General features: G+C 41.4%; 1 protein-coding gene across 4 annotated transcripts in view; it reads right to left on the bottom strand.

The window, feature by feature from the left end:
• BRWD1 (bromodomain and WD repeat domain containing 1) overlaps positions 1-18,387 on the bottom strand; it is a 104,828-nt gene extending 86,441 nt beyond the window's left edge. For all 4 annotated transcript variants that reach the window (XM_074325217.1, XM_074325220.1, XM_074325227.1 and 1 more), the window contains exons 1-9: positions 18,113-18,387; positions 17,945-18,003; positions 17,770-17,799; positions 17,544-17,603; positions 7,011-7,161; positions 4,842-4,940; positions 4,329-4,489; positions 3,043-3,264; positions 1,107-1,207 (exon numbers count right to left, since the gene is read on the bottom strand). In XM_074325217.1, the coding sequence (XP_074181318.1) occupies positions 1,107-1,207; positions 3,043-3,264; positions 4,329-4,489; positions 4,842-4,940; positions 7,011-7,161; positions 17,544-17,603; positions 17,770-17,799; positions 17,945-18,003; positions 18,113-18,161 (932 nt within the window). In that variant the 5' untranslated portion in view covers positions 18,162-18,387. The remainder of the gene's footprint in view (positions 1-1,106; positions 1,208-3,042; positions 3,265-4,328; positions 4,490-4,841; positions 4,941-7,010; positions 7,162-17,543; positions 17,604-17,769; positions 17,800-17,944; positions 18,004-18,112) is intronic.
• Between the last annotated feature and the right edge of the window lie 5,984 nt (positions 18,388-24,371).

Raw genomic sequence — 24,371 nt, 5'->3', positions numbered from 1 at the left:
AAATGTTTTAAAATACGTTAGTTTTACACATTAACATAGTTTAAACTATTGGTTCTCATCTAGCATATTTAAACATTAGAATCTTATTTCCATAGTGCCTCATAGTGTAACAAATATTTCCACCTATGCTATTCTAGCTGGGTGAATTCAGAAGACTCTGTAACCCCCACGTGCTACAGATCCTACAACACAGAAATAGCAGGCCTACTAAGCCCCATTTTGTAACTGAGGTGACTAAGGCTCAGAGTCTAAGTGAACCCATCACCAAGGCTGCAGAACAGGGCATAAAACCACCAGGATGGAAACACAGCACTGTTCAACAAAATTGGAATGCAAGCCACATGTGTATCTTTAAAAGTAAAAAGGAGACTAAATTAGTTTTATTTCATTTAATCCAATATATCCAAAATATCACAATATTAGTAAAATTTTAATGAGAACTTTAAATTCTTACATAGGAAATCTTTGAAATCTTTCAGTGTGTACTGAAATCTTTCAGTGTGTACTGGACACTTATAATACATCTCAATTTGAACATTTTCGTCAAATATTCAGAATTAATAAAACTTACAGCTGAAAAACTAAATTCACATACTCAAGTTGTTTGAATTATGCTTACAAGTTTTGCAATAACTGAACCAAGTACCCAGTTTTAAATTGAAGTTAATTCAGCTCTTTTGATTGCACTAGCCACATCTGATGAGCGCCAACAGTCACATGTGCCTAGCGGGTTCTGTACTGGACAACATGGGTCTATAACCCAGGTCATTTGATTCGTAAATGATCCCACCTAAATCTCTCATCATGTATCTAATTCTACATTCCTAACATTTTTCAAAATGTTTCACATACATATCTTATATTTTTCACAAAAATGTGTCTACTAATGTGCACAGAATAGCTATGCTTCTTTTACATACGCAACTGTCTAATAGTAATTGTACACAGTAAGTAGTCAACAGGGCACATATGCTGTATGTAATAAAAAATCAAGTACAAAAGTAAAAAGGCCACCACAATCCATAATTTCCCTTTATCATCAGACTTCATCAGACTATGTAGTAACATTAAAGAAGAAAATTTATTACACAATTAAAGTCACTTACCTGAATTTCAGGGATTCTAAATCCCACTGCCAAAAACAAACTGTCCCATCAGCACCAGTAGAGACCATGTATCTTTGAGAGCCTTTGGCCATTGGGCTAAACTAAAAAGCAATAACATACACAACTCAGTTTCTTGAGCTCCTACTAAAGTTGTAGTTTAAACAGTTTTTAAGCATTAACTTCAACTGACTCTCTACAACACAAGAAATCCAAAAGATAGGTGATACTATTATACTGAAAAATCGTGACCTATAAGAAAGTCTATCTCCCTCCCGGCAGCGCGCTCTCTCCAGCTCAGGGCGCAAAGAAACAAAGTCTATCTCTAATTTTAAAATGTAAGATGATCTCAATAAAAGATTATTTTCAAAACTAATAAACAAGAATAAGCGGGAAAACCTTTACAAAGAGAAAGTAAAGACCCAGCCCTATCAATAGGAAAGCATATCACCAAGCCTCAATAATCAAAACTCTGGGGCACAGTAGGTACTTGACATAACAACCAATGGGAAAAATATAAACTCCAAAATGGACCCTACTACAAGACTTAAGATAAAGGTGCCATCTCCAATCAGCGGGGGAAACAATCACTGAAAAAAATGGTAAAGGGATAACTGGGTAGCAACCAGGGTGGCGAGGAACTGTCTGTCCTTCAGATGGGCCACCAGGATAAACTGTGACCAAGCGGGTCACAATTTACACATTTAACAAGACAAAACCATAAAAGTATTATAATACAAGAATTATATTGTAATTCACAATATGACTAACATTTGTATTTAATAAAATGCCAATTATGCTACACAAACAAGCTAGAGAAAGGAAGGTCAATCTGGTCCCGAGACATCCAAGAAGGCTGAAAAACCATGGAGAGGAAAATACAAAGAAAACAAGACAAACACAAAGAAGTAATATAAACAAAAGTGCAAGTGTGACAGGAAATGTGGCATGTGATAGAAATGGGAAGATTCACACGACTGAAGTATTTGTTTCTGGAGGTGGTGGGGAAATGAGTTAAGGGGGTAGAGAATTTGGGCCCAGTAACAGTAAATTAAGAGGTAACTATAGTTCTCATGTGAAACACTGAAGGCAACCCCAAGATTTGTCTGAAAGCAATATACAGTATTAACTGAAAGGAAACAGATAAGATAAAGAGCCAAGAATCAATCCAATCAATCAAATTAATCTAAGAACCTTAACCTTTCCTTCCCCCAGAACGGGGATAGCCATGATGAAAGAAGCAACACTTGCTGACCCATGAGACATTCAAAACAAAGGAACTTATTAGCAAAGGAAGTCCAGTACTGCCATCAGCAGAACAGACAGGAAAAATTGGTTTTGTTTTTTTCAAAGATTTACATATTTATTTATCATTATCTCAGAGTACAGTTTATTATGTTTTATGACTTCCCAAGGCTGTATATTACATACTTTGTAAGGGAGGAAAGATATGAACCTGTAACTTCTTAAAAGAAGCTTCTTCCAAGTTCCTTCAAGTATACAAAATGAAGGATTTAAATGTTGAAAGTGACTATTTAAACCTAAGTAGATGTTCCAGAATATGGACTAAAACTGAGTTTAAATATATTTCAGTAAGTTTAATCAGTTTATCAAAATCCACGTTTTAAAGGAGAAAAATCATTGACCTATCACCAGTTTGTAACTGACTCATTCAGTTCAACCATAAACCTAAATAAAGAAAGCAATAAGTCATCCATTAAGCCTTCATGAAAAGCTCTAACTGCATTATATATTTATTACATCACCCTTCCATGATTCATGGAAGTATCATTAATTATATTTTTTCTTGATTACTAACTTTAAAACAGATTATATAATAACTAAGCACCTTACTATTTCTCATCTCCGAAGAGAAAGAGCTTTAAAGGAAAAGGAGATAATACACAAATGTGGAGAGTAATGCAAATGTGTAGTTTACCTGTAAAGATGTAATTGACCCCGTGTGTCCCTGGAGCACTGCGACTGGGGCACAAGTTCTCAAGCACCACACTCTAATTATTTTATCACAGCTCCCTGCAGCAATCAAGGTATTCTCGTAGTTGACTGCCATATCTGAAATTTCTGCAGAATGACCTCTTAATGTGGATAGTAGGCGGCCATTGTGTGTTGACCAAATCTTCACCAAACAATCATCTGAACCCTTGGAAAACACACCCCAAAATAAATGTTAATACAGAAATTTTTTACATCACTTAAAATATTATTTACATGTCACTCAAATTAAGTGTCTATAACTCCTCTCTTTCCAACTGTAAAATACTCTGTAGATTGACTCATGGCAAGAACACTTATAGGATAACAGTTTTTTCCTCCAAATCAAACATGGTCTACACACAGATACTGTGAAGTTTTCATTTCTATGGACCAGACCACATTATAAATACTATCTTCCCAAAATTCTCTGCTAAGTAGTAATTTCAACTAAAAGCTCATGGGTCACCTATTTCAATGAACAATAGTTAAAAATCAATTAAGCTCACATCAAGATAAATAATCTGGTGTTAGGACAGATCTATATTTCACAAGCAATTCCGAAAACAACTAAAACATAATGGGACCAGCAACCTCATTTTAAATAACCAAACAGCTGAGTCACAAATTTATAGTACCAGCCAACATCCATACATTCCACAAATATTTGAGTATCTACTCTGAATTTCACAACTAAGAAATTTAAACTTCTTGCCCATCCTAACTTTCCTTTAAAAACATTAAAAAGGTAAAATAAATTATAAATATTTACATATAGTTTTATAGGAATTATAAAATATTTCAGTGTCCAAGTAACCAATTTCCCTGGATCAGGGAGTAACCACCGTGGCTATGAATCACCTACAGAGATTTGGATATTCTGGGGCGGGGGGTTGATTTTGGTTAACACACGTAATAGAGACTGACTAACTCAGCAGGCCTAGAATGGGCTGGAGAAGTAGTAGGCACACACGTCTTTACGGTTCCTTGATGATCATGCCCAAGAACCACTGCTCTAAATCAATGTCTCACAAACACCGCAAAAGGCCTGTCTGCACATGAATCCCCTAGGACACTAAATAAAAATGCAAATTTATGGGCCCCACACCAGACCTGTCAAAATCCCTGAGAATGGGAATCATAGATGTACATGTTTTATACGATTTCCCAGAAGATTCTGAGGAACGCTAAAGTGCTCCAGGTGATCAAATTGAGTTTAAAACGTTAACTCACTGTAAAGATTCTATGTCCCGTCCTATCAAATGCTACACAGTAAACAGCAGACAGATGTCCAAGAATCCTTCTGTGCAGTTTTATATGCTGATACATAGTTCCTGGAAATGCTGTGCTAAAAGTGGAACACCCTGTGAGTTGTTTTCCTCGATGTATCTCCACTAGGAAATAAAAACAACGAAAATGGTTAAGAGGGTGCCAATACGTAAAAAGCTACGAAAAATTCCAAAATAAAATCTATGTTCAAGAAATCTTAAGGACACAAGTTTCTTCCCAGTTCTGTTCTACTGTAATCACGACTACAGATTTCTCATTATAATAAAATTGTTTTTTCATTAATTGTTATTACTTTTAGTTCTTTTAGGAAAACAAATTTGAAAATTGATACTTGTTACTACTGAAACAACACTACTACGAGTATTTCCTTTTAAATTTTAATATAGCAGACACAAAGTTGCTCAGACACTAACAGAATGGTTTCAGGCATCTATTTGCAAGGCCAACCTCACTTACCAAGATTTGGTGGGGAACCATAATTCACCGGCATTTCAGGAGGTCTTCCTCTATGAAGAGCAGCAAAGGCAGAGCCCTTCCAAACTGTGTGCCTGCAGTCTTTAAAATGAATTTTAGATACACATAAAATCTTGAAAGTTAACCCCAAGAAAGATTTTATAGAATACTTACGTATATTTTAATAAACTGTTTATTAAAGTTTTACCAACTAATATACTTTAACAGGAAAGCCCTAGAGGTTTATTAGACTATTTCTGAAGAAAAAAAAATTTAAGACATCTCAGATACAACAACGACAACTAACATTGTGTAGCACTTTACAATTTACAAAGTGCTTTCCACATACATTATCTCATTGAATCCCCACAACAACCCTGTGAGGTAGGTATTAATCGCCAATTTACAAGTGAGGTAACTGAGGCTCAAAGGTTCCAGGACCTTTAAAGAGATCCACTGCAAATGATTAGTCAAGATGGACCACAAAACTAGGTCTTTAACTCCAAGACCCATTTGATGCCAAATAAGATCTTATTTTTCAATGCGGAATTATACCATACAATATTAATGATAAAAAAAAATCTTAATCACAACTGATTCAACTTTCCAAAAATGGAAAGTTTTGTTAGGAAAATTTTAATTTCATTGATTTATACGAAAAAATCCCTGACTTAATAAACTATTTAAATGTTACTGAGTTTTAAAATTAATTTTGGCCAATATTACCATGACTTTAATCTCCTTAAAAGTACTGACAAAATTAAATGGCTTTCCTCGTTTAAGGGTCATAGATAATCCTTTACACAAGAGCACATATATAGGATGTGCCAGTCTGAACGCTAATTCTAAAGTCCCATCCCTCTTTGACTTACCAGCAAAAATACTAAGAAAAATGCCTGCCCCCTCTAAGGAGAGAGCAGCAGAACACAGATTATGCTGTGCTAGGAATTAGCTTCTTCACAACTGAAAGAGGAAGGGAAGGTAGGCATCATACTAAACCTCTACTGAGCCTCGGGTGCCCCAAACCAACAGGCATATTAGGTTTTACATGAATGGATTCATTACCACTCTCATGATCAAAGAGCAGTTCCCAGGCATCCTCCCATGGCACTAGTACAAAACAAGCAAGAAATATGGTCCCTACCCTAGGACAGCTTGCTGAAGTCTCTTCTAAGGTCTGCCAGTTCTAAAGCAGTGCTCATCACAAAACGACATTGAGCTTGACACAAGCAAAGAAAACAGAGGAAAACAGGCTACCCAGGCAACTACTATGTAACAACCTAAAACAGAATAATTACAAGGTGAATAGGGACACAGAAGAAGGAAGAATATGAACAGTTTCCTGATTCAAGCCACAGTGTGTTGTGGCCATAGGGCACTAAGGAACAACTAAAGCTGACAAACCAGTCTGGCATGGAACCAAGAGGGAGGGTTCTTTCTCAGTCAAGCTTTATACTGGTGGTACATCTAAGAGGCAGCAAGCATCACATCAGCAACAGATCTTAAAAATAATCATGGGGGTGAACTTGACGTATGCTCCAGATATAAGAGCCGACATTCTTGCCCATTAGCAGGTAAGCCATGTTGTATACATAGATCATATCACATACATACACTTAGTCTAAGTGATTAATACCAAGCTAACAGCAATTCCAACAGTTTGCTACCACATAACTTAGCAAAAAAAAATTGAATTGGTGAAAAAAAGAACCATGCAATTGTACATTTTGGGTGCTTATTTTCAAACTGCTACCAAATTTAGAAAATCACTTCCCCTTATAACAAAGGGCTTTCAAGAATCTAAATATCAAATGAAATACTTCTAGTATTTAAAGAGTTTATTAGACACATACAGTTACATTCAATGAAGTTGTAAGTGAGCTACAAAATGGAAAATTAAGAACTCACATTGATAAAACCTCAAACACATCTCAGAATAAATTCAAGCTTTTTAGCTTAACATCTATACCTTTATCATTTTTTTAAACGCAGGACCCATTAAACACTTATGTAATAAAATCCAACGTCTACGCTAAACGCAGAGAATTTATAGTCCACAGCATGATTTATAGTTACACATCACCTTTCTTCCACAATGCTTACATTACTTCACAATTATGGTAATTAGTAAGCTAGTAATACAAAGCAGAACACTTCTTCAAATTAAGGTACCTTTTGCTGTACGTAGCAAAGACTGCCTTCCTGCACCAAGTAAAGAAGTGACTCTTGAAATACTGGGTGGAATTTCTTTATCCAACATGGGACCGATGCGCTGGCAGATTTGCAACAGATGGTCAGGAGCCACATGCTTATTGGACAAAACCTGATTGGAAAGGAAATTTTAAAACATTGTTTATAACAGTATCAAAAAATACTAAATACTTAGAGATAAGTGTAACAAACCATATGAAATTGCTGAAACGAAAGATCTAAATAAATAGCAAATCATGTACACATTCAAAGCAACCCCAATCAGAGCGGCCGGATGGCTCAGTTGGTTAGAACGCGCGCTCTGAACAACAGGGTCGCCGGTTTGATTCCCACCTGGGCCAGTGAGCCGCGCCCTCCGCAACTAGACTGAAGGACAACGACTTGGAGCTGATGGGCCCTGGAGAAACACACTGTTCCCCAATATTCCCCAATAAATTTTTTTTTTAAAAAAAGCCATCCCAGGCCAGCCCAGTGGCTCAGGCAGTTAGAGCTCTGTGATCCTAACTCCGAAGGCTGCCGGTCTGATTCCCACATGGGCCAGTGGGCTCTCAATCACAAGGTTGCTGGTTCAATTCCTTGAGTCCCGCAACGGATGGTGGGCTCGCCCCCTGCAACGGAGATTGAACACAGCACCTTGAGCTGAGCTGCCTCCCAGATGGCTCAGTTGGTTGGAGCTCGTCCTCTCAACCACAGGGTTGCCGGTTTGACTCCCACAAGGGATGATGGACGGACCCCCTGCAACCAGCAACTGGACCTGGGGCTAAGCTGCGCCCTCCACAACTAAGATTGAAGGGACAACAACTTGACTTGGAAAAAAGTCCTAGAAGTACACACTGTTCCCCAATAAAGTCCTGTTCCCCTTCCCCAATAAAATCTTTAAACAAACAACAAAAAAAAAGCCATCCCAATCAAAATCCCAGCAGGCTTTTTTGTAGAAGTGGACCATTTCGATCTACTCACAGGCAAATGAAAACGGCCTAGAAAAGCCAAAGCAGCTTGGAAAGTAGAGAACTAACAATACCTGACACTTCAGGACTTGCTATGTATAAGGAGGACTGATTTTGACAAAGTTTCAAAGGAGAAAAGATAATCTTTTCAAGAAATAGTGCTAAAACAATTGGATATCCACTGCCAAAAATAAATAACTTTGATCCATACGCCACACCATAAACAAAAATTATCTCAACAGATTATTTAGGTATGTAATTTGAAATCATAATAAAACTTATCTTTATGTCATAAAGATTTTCTCCAATGTTTTCTTTTAATTTTATTATGATTTCAAATAAAAAGATTATCTTTTCTCCTTTGAACCTTTGTCAAAATCAGTCCTCCTTATACACAGCAAGTCCTGAAGTGTCAGGTATTGTTAGTTCTCAACTTTACTTTCCAAGCTGCTTTGGCTTTTCTAGGCCATTTTCATTTGCCTGTGAGTAGATAAAAATGGTCCACTTCTACAAAAAAGCCTGTTGGGATTTTGATTGGGATGGCGTTAAAAAAAAAAAAAAGATGCTCAACATCACTGATAACTGATGAAATACAACTTTAAAACATGAACTATCACTGTACACCTACTAAAATAGCTAAAATTAAAAAGACTGACCAGATCAAGATTGGCAAGAATGTGGAGAAACTGCTAATGGGCGTAAAACAGTACAACCACTTTGGAAAACAGTTGGGCAATTTCTTTAATAGTAACACATACATTTTCCATATTATCAAGCTATAAGGTATGGTCAAAAAATATGGTGAATGTTCAAATTTAAAAAATGTATTACAGTAAAAGACACAATCTTATTAATCCCCCTCATTTAGAACATATTTATCCCATCGTTCTTGCCACTTTCTGAAGCAGTTCTGCAAGTCCTCTTTCGTGTCTTTAATTGTGCTGTTGTGGCTGCTTCAATGTCCTGAATCGATTCAAGACATTTACCTTTTATGGTCATTCTGACTTTGGGGAAGAGCCAAAAGTCACACGGTGCCAGATGTGGTGAATAAGGTGGATGAGGACACACCGTAATGTTTTTGACAGAAATTGTTGTACCAGAAGAGATGTGCGACACGGAGACTTTCCATTGTGATCACAAAATTCGGTGAATGCTGCTGCCGGGTGCTATCCAACGGAAAGGCAGGCATCTTCAATACAGGGAGCATCACGCTGAACCTTACTAACAATGTATGACAAGCTTCAACTTGGTCGATGCAGTCAGTCGGGCGTGAGCTATGGTTGGGAGAAGGTGTGTTTTAAAGTGTGCTATAAATCCTGCATCATGATAACGCTCCATGTCACACATCCCTTCTGGTACGGCAATTTCTGTCAAATAAAAACATTACGGTGTGTCCTCATCCACCTTATTCAACGGATCTGGCAACATGTGACTTCTGGCTCTTCCCCAAAGTCAGAAAGATTCAGGACATAGAGGCAGCCACGACAACGCAACTAAAGACACTCACGAAAGACTTCCAGAAGTGCTTCAGGAAGTGGCAAGGACGATGGGATAAGTGTGTCCAAAGCGAGGGTGAGTATTTTGAGGGGGATTAATGGCAATGTGTCTTTTACTGTAACAATTTTTTTTTAAACAGTCACCGTATTATTTGATCATACCTTGTATCCTATCCCTAGGACGACTGGTTTTTGACAAAAGTTCAAAGGAGAAAGGTGTCACCCAAGAAAATGAAAGCCTACATCCACATAAAAGTTTTTATGTGAATAACAGCTTTCTCTTTCAAAGACTCAAAGTGGACACAACCCAAATGTCCATTAACAGGTGAATGAATGCACACATTATTCTGTACAGTGTATTCTGTACAATGGAATACTATTCAGCAATAAAAAGTGAACTATTAGTAAGACACAAGGACATGGATGAATCTCAAGATAATTATGCTGAAAAAAGCCAGGAAAAGAGTACACACTGTATGATCTCATTTATATTAAAGGCTAGAAAATGCAAACTAATATATAGTTACACCAAGCAGATCAGAGATAGCTTGGGGAGAAGCAGAAGGAATTACAAAGGGGAAGAGGAAACTTTAGGGTGTAATAGATATGTTTACTATTCATTGTGGTGATGGGTTCACGGGTGTAACACACATCCAAATATATCAACTTGAACACTTTATAAATATGTGCAATTTATTCTATGTCAATTATACCTCACAGAAAAACAAAGAATAATGTGTAAGTTTAACTCATGAATATGCTCGTGTTTGACATAAACTTTAATGCTTTATTTCTAGAATTTCTCAATCATGATGTTACCAACACTTGAGGAAGAACAAAAACATCACTGTACAGGACTGTCCCCAGTCTGGAACATATGATATCCCTGGTATTCCATTAATGCCAACAATACTCCCATGCCACTCTGACACCAACAAGGCCCCATTTTCAAACTCCCTGAGAAACTGCTCCAAAGAAAAGTTAAAACATAGTTCTAGATCTTTTAGCTCTTAATCATGAATTCAAATATAAAATAAGCCTGGATTCAGTATCAAGCTTTGGCCACAGAAAAGAAAAAAATACCTTCAACTTTTCAAGCTGACTTACATCTCCCACCCTGACAGATATTCCAAGGCATAACTTAAAAGCTGCATCAAAACTTAGGTCTCAAAAAGTATTTACAACTGGGGTGGCTGGATGGCTCAGTGGGTTAGAGAGTGAGTTCTGGACAACAGGGTTGCCGGTCCGACTCCCACATGGGCCAGTGAACTGCGCCCTCCGCAACTAGACTGAAGACCACTGAGCTTCCGGAGGGGCGGCCAGATGGCTCAGTTGGTTAGAGCACGAGCTCTAAACAACAGGTTGCTGGTTCAATTCCCACATGGGATGGTGGGCTGCGCCCCCTGCAATTAAAGATTGAAAATGACGACTGGACTTGGAGCTGTGCTGCACCCTCCACAACTAGATTGAAGGACAACTACTTGGAGCTGATGGGCCCTGGAGAACACACTATTCCCCAATATTCCCCAATAAAAATTTACTTAAAAATAAAGTATTTACTTCTAATTAGCACTATGCGCTTCAAAGTGTCAATATGTAAAAGTCCAAAAACTATTGTAGATAATTAGCTCATCACAGGAAAGGAAAGGGAGACAGGAGAAACTAGAAAGTAATTCCAACAGGAACCAAGAAACTCACAGATGTAAGAACCGTCAGTAATGCAAATCTGAAAAAATGAAAACCCCACTAAATTAATTGCACTGATTCACCTACACCATACATCCAAAAGGTGTTAAGTACTTAACGTAAAAAGACTTTGGGCAATGGCAACAGGGCTTCTGTAAGAACAATCACTCTTCTCCAAAATAACATTAATAGTTTTGAGATTTCCACTATTCAGGTAGATAGACAACTGACTTTAAAAGGTTATACAACCAAGCCGATCTAGGAACAGAGAGATGTATTTCTGAAGATCAAATATAAAATTTATGGATAAAAAGAACTTGTCTAGCTAGAAAAGGTATAGATAAAAAATTTTAAAAAGGTTGCTTCTCAGGGTCAGACATGATCTTACTTTCTCTCTTAAATGACCCGGAAGAACTTTACAAACATGCAGATTATACTAACTGTCTGGGTCAACTAAGCAATAAAACTAACAGTTGCAGGAGGCTACAACATAGGCATACTTGGGAAAAGTCCAGGTATTATAGGAACATGAACCCCATGCAGCAGCTGTCGTTCCATGAAGAAAATTACAGATTCCTTGCATTTCTGAGAAGTCCAACAAAACCATCAAAGATGGGTGGGTGTGGCAGCCAGATGGCTCAATGGGTTAGAGTGCCAGGTCTGAACAGGATTGCTGGTTCGATTCCCACATGGGCCAGTGAGCTGCGCCCTCCACAACTAGATTGAAGGACAACGACTTGGAGCTGATGAGCCCTGGAGAGACACACTGTTCCCTAATATTCCCCAATAAAAATTTTAAAAAGTTGGGTGGGTGTGGGGAAGGATCATACTGTTTTTGTACAAAACAAAGTGCACCTGGAAAATAATGTGGTTCTACTCCCTAAATATAGGCAATAAAAATAATCAATAGATAATGGTTCTGGATTAAAAATTTAACAGCATTTGACCAAATTAATATAACATTCCTTCAATATTTTTAAGTCCTAGACATCAACGTTAGAAGTCTATCAGCAACCCCAACGAATAAGCCAGTTATGCAAGGTCCCCAAGAGTCAGGACAGAACTAAGCCCCTACAATAGTCAAATAGCCAATCTCTCTACCATCTAGTGTATAGCCATATTCAGTCTCCAAGTGGATCAGCCTAGGGTCAATCCTAGGATCACTGTTGCCAAATACTGTTGTGAGAATGAGCCTCTTCAAGCCCGGGGCAGCAGTTATAGAAAGTGGCAATAGGGTCTACATAACCTAATTGGAAAGTTATGGGACAAAGTAGCTTTTTCTGTAAAGTTTGGAATGCTGTGATCTAATCAAGATCTAGAATAGTTAATATCTTTAATATGTGCCTATCTGGCCTTTAGCTTTCCGTCATATTATTTTAAAATACAACTAGAAACCTAGCAATGGGGAACATGTAATTATCCTATCACAATTCCTATACAATAAAAAGTACAGTACAACAATCAAAAGAAGTGACAGAGCACTGTCTTTTATACAGATTAAAAAATTTAGTGTCTTCCTTGCTTAAATAATTTCCCTCAGCTTCTGAAGAGATGGATGGATGTTCTTGGCCTCTTTTCTAAGTTTATAAAGACGTGAAAGTTTAGTAATCAGTGACAGAAAAAAAATATTCCCATAGAAATAAGACAAAAAGAGCTTAGCACTCAGTTTATACAAAAGGACCTAGGCAGAGAAATGTCCTAGTGTTAGTGTGAAGATCATTCATTTAAAAGCATTAATTTTAATTCAGAAACATTAACCAGTTTTAGCTTCCAGGAGCAGACAGCAATTGCTTACCCAACAGCCATTACCTCCCTCCTCCCCACTTAGGCAGAACCTCACTTTAAGACTTTTTCATAATTAGGTCACGTGGTTTAGTTCTGGCCAATTAAACTGAGAAATCTAATGCAGGAGGACGTCCCTACAAAAATTCTCCTCCCTAGTAAAAGAGTCCCAGGAATAAAGAACCCTTCCCTCCCATCATTTCTAGTAGGTCACTGCAAGAGCCAGTTGGCAGCTGTAAGACTGAAAGTTTGAGGAGAAAAAAAGCCAAAATGTAGAGGCTGCCCAAGCAGAAAGACACCATTAATTACTGCAGGAATTCCATCTGCAGACTTAGAAGACATTATTATATATCTTTATTAGTTAAGCCCCTGCTCCTAAGCAAATGGAAGTATACTATAAACCTACTTTCATGTGCTACGTAATCACACAAATCATAACAGCATGCTGGATATCTGTAGCAAAGTCGCCCACCAACTATCCCAGTAAAGTGAAGCGTACTTGGAAAATGCTATTAATGCTGGCTCCAATATTAAATGGGGATATATCCCAAGTTAGCATTTCTATGCAATCTACTAATATAATTTTCTTCCTCCCTTGGCAAAACAATGAGCCCTATTTCTAGACTACAAAAGCTTTTCCAAATTGCAAATTATTCAAAAGAAAAATTATCTAAGATTTCTGATATTCTTGATATGGTGTCCTCCAGCTGTTTCTAGACCTACCATCAGACCATCTGAAAAAATAAAATACAGAATGCAAAAATTCTCAGAGGCTTTATCCATAAATCAGATCAGCTAACATTTGGGGGAAAAAAATACTAAAGTTGAGATTCTTCATGTTGTCAAATCAAAATACAATTTTCTAAGCAGAGTATGATCAAAATAAGACCTGTGCAAAGCGTAACTAAAGTCTGGGTCCTATATGGAACTTAATGAAGAGTCAACTATTCCCCCAAAAGTCAAACTTTGTTTTTAAAAAATACTGTTTCACAAGATGTATTAAAACAGAAGAGACAGGCACACTTCAACATGCATGGATTTTTAACATGCAACAACCTACAGAACGTATGAAATAGTAAAGTATTTGGTAAAATAATTTCAGCCACATAAACTGTTCAAGACCATAGATTTCAACATTAATGTACACTTAGTTCATTATTTCATCAAGAAGTCTGACCCAAAGAAATAAAACCTATTCATTTTAGTGTACCTTTAAAATAAATTCAAAAAACTCAACACAAACATAAAACAAGAGTTTATAAAAATGTTCAAGAAATATTACGATCTTAGTATTTTAGAAGAGCCAAAATAAAAGCACTGTATTTGATACAGATTCTAGGTTCAACTGCTGAGTCCTAAAATGTCTGAAATAATTCTTAATACAATTAAATGAGATTATATAGGTTAAGGTTACTTTGTGCAGTACTTATTAAAAAGGACTCAAACATTAGCTATTTCATCCATCACACTGACAAACATTAAAATCGTTATCTGGGTAAGAAATCAATATACTATCATACGGTTGTCAAGAGTTTAAACTGGCAACCTTAAAGAGAGCAAATTTACAATAAACATTAAAAACATGTAAACCATTTTATTAATTGTTTCTAGGAATTAGGTGACCATTATATGATATAAATAAATGCGGAGATACGCAGCTCTTATAATCACTAACAGAAAAAAACCTGGAAATCAACCAAATGCCCAACAAGCAAATGGTTCAACTCTTCCAGAGAAATGGAAAAGAATCCATATTTTTTTTACAGATCTTATTTTCATTAGAGTATATGCATAAAGAAAAACAAGCACTTCTCACTTTAGTGGTTTTTCTAGTTTCTCTTCGCTTCTGCACTTTCTAAATATTCTACAATAAACATAAGCAATTTTTATTTAACATTAAGACAATTTTTTTAGTCAGTTTACAGAAGAAAAGACTAATGAAGTAATTACAGTTGACACTTAACAACAAGGGGAATAAGGTGCCAAACAAACCCCGTGCAGACAAAAATCCGAGTACAACTTCTGACTCCCCAAAAACTTTACTAATAGCCTACTGCTGACAGGAAGCCTTACAGATAACAATCAATTAACACCTATTTTGTATGTTATACATTATTTACTATATTGTTACAATAAAGTTCAAGAAAATATTAAGACAATCATAAGAGAAAATACATTTGCATTAATGTACATATTAACTGAAAAAATCCATGTATAAGTGGACTTGCACAGTTCAAACCCATGCTCTTCAAGGGTCAACTGCACATATCACTTTTTAGTTACACCCCTATAGAAAAGCCACTACCAACATTTTCAAACATGTACATGTAAATATAGGCAAATCTAAAGACTTTAAATTGACTCTACCATAAGATCTTTTTCAAGCAAAATTCTCTCAATTTGGAACCAGCTTCAAACATACCAATGATAATATAACTAAGATACCAGAATAGTGGTAAGAGACTCTCCTGACCACAGAAGACGTGGTTAACAGTCCTAGCCCTACATCTAGTTATGGAACCTCGCACAAAGTACTTTCTAAGACTTCAAATTCTTTCGCAAATAGGTAAAATTATGCACTTATAATGTACAAGCTATCCATCTACGTATTTTAAGGTTCTGACTAATTCCGCACTACATTTATAATACCTAACACTTACATAGTGATCATCTGGCAAACACTGTTCTAAGAACTTTATATACACTAACTTACTACCCCTCCCAACTATTTTTCCTCATTTTACAGATAGGAAAACATAGGCACAGGCATTAAATAACCTGCCCAGAATCAAAGAGCTGAAAATATAAACCCAGGCTGTCTAGTCCTGCAACTCTCCATCACTGGACCAGTGTAATCAGCTATATTGCATCTTAATAAAAATGGCCAGTAATGAGATAATCAAGCAGTACAATAAGAATTTTAGAGCCCAAGTGGCCTCTAGAAGTTTGTAAAGCCAAATATATGCAAATTGATTCATGTCACAAAGTGCTCTGCTTGCTCTGCTTCACCGAAAACACTATTATCTCTCATAAGAATAAAATACAACAGAGCAGTCCATTTGACTTAAAAAAAAACACACAAAAGTCAAACTCAGTAACATATGAAAACTCTGCCATCGTGCAGAATTTTTAGAACTCACTTTCTTGAAAATTTTTGCTTTTAAATGTTTGCATCAAAAAAAAACACTCTAATAACAAATATTAAAACTGACAATTGAACTAAAATCCCTGTTACTTCCATCTGACTTCAACTGTTCCTACACAGGCTGCAGAACTGTGGTAAAAGATCATTCAAGAGCTCTTTATTCAGTTGTTTTGCTCATACAGGAGCTAAAGATGGCCTAGCAACTAAAGAAATTCTTTGTCCTAATACATAAATTTACAAAAACATTTTCTGAAAAATTCCACTAAGGTCAAACAAATTATACATGGTGAGAGCAAGTGAGCAAGTTGACAAAGTTTATCAAAAAGGGAACTATAGGGGCCAGCCCAGTGGCTCAGGGGGTTAGAACTCCGTGCTCCTAACTCCAAAGGCAGCCAGTTCGATTCCCACACGGGCCAGTGGGCTCTCAACCACAAGGTTGCCAGTTCAATTCCTCGAGTCCCACAAGGGATGGTGGGCACCAGCCCCTGCAACTAAGATTGAACACAGCACCTTGAGCTGAGCTGCCTCCCGGATGGCTCAGTTGGTTGGAGCGCGTCCTCTCAACCACAAGATTGCCGGTTCGACTCCGGCATGGAATGATGGGCTGCACTGCCTGCAACTAGCAACGGCAACTGGACCTGGAGCTGAGCTGCGCCCTTCACAACTAAGACTGAAAGGACAACAAGTTGACTTGGAAAAAAGGCCTGGAAGTACACACTGTTCCCCAATAAAGTCCTATTCCCCTTACCAAAAAAAAAAAAAAGGAAGTATAATCTATGTTAATGATGCCTCAAAAACAAACCTGCACAGTTAGGGCCTGTATGAACATGTACAGCAGATCACTGAAAAAATTCATCAAAATACATCAGTTTTTTAAGGCATTCAACAAGTGTACAATTTACAGCGGCAAAAGAAATGGAGGCACGGCAGCAATATTTTTATTACGCTGGTGAGGTAAAAGCAAATGCTAACCACGAACACCTTTCAAACACCCAAGATTCTATTCCCAGGGAACAAGTGGTCTTAAGACCTGGGCGGGGCCAAAGGAAGAAGACCAATCAGAGCGAGATTTACAAGTCAGGTTACGGATGAGAGCAGCTCGCCGAATGGCTGGCGCGCCTCAACTCGCGCGCACGCGTGCCCGGGCTCTCATCATAAGCAATCGCACCTGGGGAGCCACCCCACCGCAAACCGCCGCCGAGAGTCGCCCCCACCGCCGCCCCGCAGCCCCCCAGGGCCATTTCCTACCAAAACAAACCCAGCCACCCCAATACAAAACAAAACCTACCCGAGGAAATCCCACGGTCCCAGTGACGCCCTGGCCGCCCACCCACCCGCCTCCGAGCTCAGTCACTGCGCCCCACGAGCAGGAGCCCCGAAAAGGGGGCGGGGGGTCAGGTGCTCGGAAACACCGGGACGGAAATGTCAAAAGTCTCACCAATTCCTCGTAGCTCCTGTTGTGCTCGTTGCCTTCCCAATCCAACCTCTTCGGCAGCAACTGCAAAGACACGAGACGCACACGGATGACCACCGCGCGGGTGCGGGGAGGTGGGCGGCGGGGTAAGGGGCGAAGGTGGGGAGCGGCGGAGCCGGGCGAGCGGCCCCCGACAAGGTCGCGCGGGGGAACGGAGGGAACGGGGCGGGGGCCGCCGCGAAGCACAGACCTGGTACTGCTCCAGCTCCTGCACCAGCACCTGCAGCAGACAAGACGCGCAGTTAGGGGACGGGGGCCGTCTCCCGGTCCACCCCGCGCCCTCCTCCCGCGACCCCAGGCGGCGGCGGGGCCGGGACGCGCGGGCCACTGCCACGGCCGCCGCCGCCCGTGGGGCCCGCACTCACCTGGGCTGCTCTCCGACACGGGCCGGCCGATAGGTACCGGGCGATGAGGAAGTACAGCTCTGCGGGAAGACGGAGACTCAGGTCAAGAGCCCGCGCGCAACGGGAGGGGGCCGGGGTCGGGGCGCGGGCCGGGGGCGACGCGGGGACAGCGCGGGCGGCGCATCTTACCCGACTCGATAAGGGGCACCGGGCGTCGGGCGGGGGAGGGCTCCGCCATGGCCTGGCGCGGGGCGAGGAGCGGGAGCGGGCGAGCGAAGCGTGTAGGCCGCGCCGAGGCCTGACCGGGCCGGCGTCCCTCTACCTCAGGCGCGCCGCCGCAGCCGCCATGCCGTGCGCGCCGCCAGAACCGACGCCTCCGCGGAAGTAGTCCCTCCGCGGGAGGAAAAGTAGTCCTCCGCGGGGGCGAACCGGCACCCCGGAACAACCGGCGGTCGGGCCCCACCCGAAAGCGCAAGCCTCGCCTCGCTGTCCTCTGTCCAGGGGGCGCAGGGAAGGAGACTCTCGTGAGCAAAGGCCCGGCCGGGGCAGACGGCGAGTGGGGGAGGGGAGGCGCGTGGCCGTATCCCTGCGCGTGGTGAGGCGGCGCCCGGCCATTGTGAGGCGGCAGCGCGACGGCCCAGCTGCGCCGCTGGGCGGGCGCCGGGGGCGGAGGTCGGGCGGCGCGCCGGGGCGGGGGCCAAGCCTGGGGCCGTGGTGGGGGTGGGGACAGGTCCCCACGGCCCTGGCCGGAACTGAGCCCCTCTACGCCGGACTGTAGGGGCTCGAGACACGCATAGGGTCCGATGGGGTCGCCCGCTTCGGGCTCTCGGAAGGGACATTTCGCGGACGGTCATCTGCGGCCGGCGTGTTCGCCACCGCCTCCAAGAAAATCGCTCGCTTTGAAGACTCGAAACCCTTAAAACTGAAAATCACGCCGCCGGCAAAGAGGAGAACGGCCCGAGAAGCTTCCCGGGGGAGGGCGAGGGAGGAGGGATGCGGGGAAGCCACGGGTTAGGGAACGACGGGGTCCGCGACACTGATCGTCTATGGTTTAGAGCCCCGCGAACGTTTAGGGAGAGTCTCCGTTCCCACCGTCACTGGGCGGAACGTATAATAAATAAGGCCGAGTCGCAGTCCTGGAAGAACCCAGCTGGGTAGTGGAAAGGGTTAAAGAAAATGTAGCGCATCGCAGAGGATGTAACCCGCGCTAGTCAGGGAACGCAGCCCGGAGCGTCGCCTCGGCCGGATGGGAAAGGCGATGGAGGAAGCGGGCCGCGCGGACTGGCAGCGGTCGGCTCCAAGGGACAGAAGCAGGAAACGTGTAAATAGGATGCTCTCGGAAGACAGGATTTGAGGTTGGAGCAGTGCACAAGGGCCCAAAACAGCCCCTCAGTTGGCATGCCAGGCGTCATTCACTCAGCGTATCCAGGGGTCCTGTTCTGAGCCCTAAAGCACAGCAGGGAGCAAAACAAATACTGTTGTCATTCTAATTCCTACTGAGTGTAATAACCTCCCGAGGGTCTAGACGTTAAATGCAGTGGTTCAGACCAGACCCGGTTGGGGACAAGCCCCTGGGTCTTGCCCACCTATTAGATGTGTTGGCTTTGAGCCCGGAGCCTGTGTTTTTTTTTATCACCTGTAAACTGTAGATAATATTTGTGCCTCCTTCATAGAGTTGTGAGGATTTAGTGGGTTAATAGTGTTCCTGCAGTGTAATAAGCACCATATTTGCTTTTATAATTATTTACACTAAATAGCAAAAGTTTGTGAGTGAACAATCCCAACATGTTTATACATCAGTAATTGTTTCTTTTAACTGTTAATTCAGCAAACACTATTATCAAGTGATGGAGACAAAAACATGAAGGAATGAGCCGCAACTTTGCCATTAAGACTTCTTGTCTTTTAGGAGAAACACATGTAAGCAAATAATGACAAGATCTAAGGTAGAGGTAGAAGAGAGAGCAACCTCCCAGTGGGAGGGAGAGATTAGAGAAGTTTGAATTTTCCAGACTTACGTGTGGAAAGGGAGTCCAGGCATATGAACAACAAAGGGCCAAGAGATAAATAACATTTCAAGTGTAAAGAACTTCAAGTTTAGTATGACAACTGGAGGTGACTTTGTAAGTGTGGATGACACTGGATAAATCAGAAGTTAAAAATTGGGGGGGGGGGGGAGTTAACCTTTCAATTGTTTCCAACCGGAAACAATTGAAAGGTTCAAAGGTCTTCGTTTCAGGATAGATTTGAGAAGGTTAAAACCAAGAGGCAGGAAAACCACTTAGTAGGCCTCTGAAATAGGAAAGAAATATAGATGCATTAGGGCAATAGTTATAAAGAGGGAGAGGAAGAAACAGGTCCAGAAATATGTAGGGGGTTAAATCGGCCAGATGGGGTTGGAGTGGAATGAGAAGAGTCACAAAAATCTCAGTTTGGGGCTTAGTCGGTGAGGGTTGTATCCAAGCTTGAGATAAGGCACACAGGCTGTAGCTAAATTGTTCAGATAACTACTTGGAGCAACTTGACTATTTGCAGTTACAGGTGTTTATTCCTATGGGACAGTCAGATCTGGTCCTACAAGATTACCAAAGTTATCAAATGACAAAGACAAAAAGGGGAGAATTTAAACTTTCGAAGATTAAACGAGGAGTGGCATGTTTCATTATGTAACAAAATAATAAAAATAAAAGATAGCTCCCAAGTGTGTTACAAAAATGTATATCCCAAACTACTGGTCATTATCCCAAACTACAATTCTAGTGTGGGCTGCATGGTAACCGTTACAAGAGATTGGGAGTGATGATAGTTTTCCTTTACAAGAGCCCTAGTGGTTCCTTTATAACTTACTCTAACATCCATGACAAATACTGTTCCTAGATTTGAAATACAGACTCAGAGATTTCTGACAAGGCAGAATGTCTTCCCCGTTGAATTCTCAAGTGACAGAGACCCAGACTTGACTTGCACTTATGCCAGTGAAAAGGAGGAAAGGGGGATATACTATCCATCAGAACTGCATAAGGGGGACCCGCCAGACGTCTCCAACAAGGCAACAATCATGTCCCTCACACAATTGAACCTAAGCCATTCCAAATGCACAAACAAAGGCTTGCAATTGGGGAAATGGAAATGACTAATTTCACCACAGGAAAGCTATATGGGGAGCTAAGTGATCAAAAAGTTGCTTGGTGAGCAAGGGTTGGAAGATCTTCACGGCTGGTGACATCAGCTAGAATGTTGTCACCCATCTTCAGTGTAAAAGAACTATGATATTTTAGTACTTAGCAAGCAACCCCTCTTCTGGACAAACATCCCTGATCCTCACAACAGTTCTTGGTCCAGTGTCATTAATGTGCTCACGTCACAACTGAGGAAGCTGAGACCCAGTGGGCCCATGGGCACCTGGCCAGCCCGCAAGCCCAGGTGGGATGTGCTACCTTAGACTGAACACAAACACTGCAAAATTCTTTCTCCCCTCACCACATTTCATTAAGGAGAAAATCAGGGCCTGAAAAGTAGGGGGCATCAACAAGATCACACGGCTAGTACATGAGAAAGCTGAAATTTGAAAATATGTCGTTAATACATGTGTGATCTCACTTAGCACAGGCAACTCTGAGTTAGATCCTGTTGTTCTCATTTTAAGGATGAGGAAACGGGCTCAGGAAGTTTAAGAAGTTGCCTAAGGATGAAAAATCTCTGGGAAAAAAAAAATTCACTGGGGCCTTCCAGGTCACCACTTAGGAGGCACAAAAGCATTAAATGTGAAAAGCATATGTGGAAAATGGTGAGCAAAACAGTCTGTTTCCAACAATTCACATAGGAAAGTGGTCAAAAATGAGGATTAAAGAGTAGATTAGGGCTAGTTTTGAAAGAGTTTGAAAAGTAAACATATGAGCAGTGGAGATCATGCAGAGAAAATTATATACATAATTCAAATTCTAGTATCCATATGTTTATGCAAATGTCCGTTGACTGAATTTAGGTTCATCCAGCAGGTGTTCATGCATGCACAATACGGCATAGTTTTGAGGGACATAACAAAGTAGATGACGTTGGACCTACAGAAGAGTGATGCCACAAAACTGAATTAGTAGTACATGGAGGTGAAATTCAGTGCACACAAAACCATCATTCATTAAGCAAAAATTGTACTGAAAGCCTTCTCTAAGGCAGGCAACTGTATGGTGGTGCACTGGTTTCTGCCAGATAAACGCCCCCGAAAAAGAAGAGTTAACATCTTGCCAGATTTCCAGAGGACTTTGAAAGAAAAAAAGGAAAGAGGTATCTGATTTTTAAGGCCTCTGTCAGGGTGGACCTGGCCTCAGGACCTTTGCTTCCCCTTTAAGTCTAACCCAGCCAGCTGTCTCCTTAATGCTACTTGTCCCTGCCTCCCTCAGCAAATTGTTTCTTCATTTATCTCTTCCTCTCGAGCTTCTGTGTCTCCCTCGTCCCTGGCTTCTGTCCCTGTGTGCTCCCACATCGCAGGCATTGGCCCGTGTCTATCTCCAAGCCTTACCAGTTGTTCCTTTGCAGTGTTTCTCAGGGCTTTGGAAAAAACAGTGTGGTGGACAAAACGTTGGGAACGTGGAAGCTGGAATCAGAATATATCTGTGCTTGAACACCACTTACTAGTTGAGCAATCTCTCTGTGGCTCAGTGTTTTTGGTTTTTACCGATAATTGTTAAAGTGGGAGTAACAACCAATATAGTTAATGTTTCTATATCCTGGACACGATGCTAAACCACTTACATGTATTATTTAATGCTCATGAGAGAGCTAGAATACATGAGTTTGTGAGCATTTCCAGAGAGAATGCCTATAAAACTCCTCGAACAACACCTAGCTCTCAATGATGCTGTTACATAAGAATGATTATTTTTCTCAGTTCCCTTAGTCACCAAAGAGCCTTCTCAGAGGTCTCCTTGGCTACCTACCCAATTAATCCTATCACTTTGAAATTTCCCTAAGTACAACTTAACACGTTCTCTATTCAAGCCCTCTTCTTTCCCTGTCACCTAAACACTACCTCCTGGCTTTGTTTTTTTTAAAGCCATGCACCCCTACTGCATCCCCAGGTAAGCCGACTGCACTGCAGGACCACTGAGGGCTCCCTTGCCCTCCGGCTTCATCCAGCAGGAGGCCCCAGCAGAAGATGGGAGGGTGGGAGGAGAGTGAGGACGGATTTCTGTTTTCCCAGATCCCTTCCTGCCGAGCCACAGTTGGTGGTGGCTGCTGTTCCTCTACTGAAGGCCACAGTTCATGAGGGACAACTCTCCAAACAGAGACCCTCCCTGGGTTTGAATAGTCCTAGGTCTTGAGCTTCTCTTCAGAGTCAGTTACAAGAGCCCACCCTTGTAACTCCACCCACCCTCGTAAATAGCATCGTCAACGCTCCTCAGCAATCGCAGTGGAGTGTGCCTTCTGTTTCCCTCCAGAACTCTGGCGGGTACTAAAACTCTCGGTAAGAACCTCCACTCTTAGTGTCCCCTGTGGTTCTCCAGAATCCCCTCTTTAGTTCTCTCTCCCTCTGCTCTCGTATTTCTTCCTCGTCTACATACATCTCCTCCTCTAGCTTGAAAGGACCCACCTAGATCCCTAAACTCCTTCCTTCACAAAACCTTTCCTAAGTCATTTTGGCCCTTGCTGGTCTCTTTTCAAAAATTTTAGAATCATCTAACTCTCTTTTAATCACACATGCAATCCGTCAGTAAGCCCTGATGAGCCCACCTTAAAATATATCTAGAATTTAAGCACTTCGCACCTGGATGAGCACAGCAACTTACTAAATGTCTTCCTGCTTCTGTCGTCCTGCTACCTACCACCTGTGCTCACCAGGCAGCTGGAGGGATCCTGTTAAAACCAATGTCTCATCTGTTCTCTGTCAGAACCCTCCGATGGCTCCCATCTGACCCAGAAGAGAAGCGCAAGTCCTACTAGGCCCCAGGGAGCTGGCCTCGTCCTTCTCTGATCTCTTGTCCACGAGTCTGCCCTCCTCTCACTCTGCTGCAGCCACACTGGCCACTTTGAGGGTCCTCCCACGAGCCAGGCACGCTGGCCTCAGGGCCTTTGTACCCGGAGCGCGCTCTCCCCCTAGAATACCACAGGGCTCGGTCCCTCACCTCCTTTGACTCTAGCCTCAAACATCACATTTTTAGTGAGACCCTCCCTGACTCCCCAAAATACCCTAAATAAAAGTACAGCTTACCCTCACTCTGTATTCCCATTTCCCTTTTCTCCTTCCCGCTTCCTTTTTCTCCATAGCACCTTTGACGTTCTAATCTGCTGGAAAGTGCCCGTCATTTTTGTTTCTTGCCTGTCTCCTCCCACTCTGAAAGCAGGCAGAGATGTATTTCTGTTTTGCTCTCCGATATATCTCTAGAGCCACAGCGAAGTCTGACATATGGTAGGTGCACAACAGGTATTTGTTGAATGTTTAGAGAAAAAT

Source organism: Rhinolophus sinicus, linkage group LG01 (assembly GCF_036562045.2).
Source record: "Rhinolophus sinicus isolate RSC01 linkage group LG01, ASM3656204v1, whole genome shotgun sequence".
Lineage (NCBI taxonomy): Eukaryota > Metazoa > Chordata > Mammalia > Chiroptera > Rhinolophidae > Rhinolophus > Rhinolophus sinicus.
This window is presented reverse-complemented; position numbering and strand designations above follow the sequence as displayed.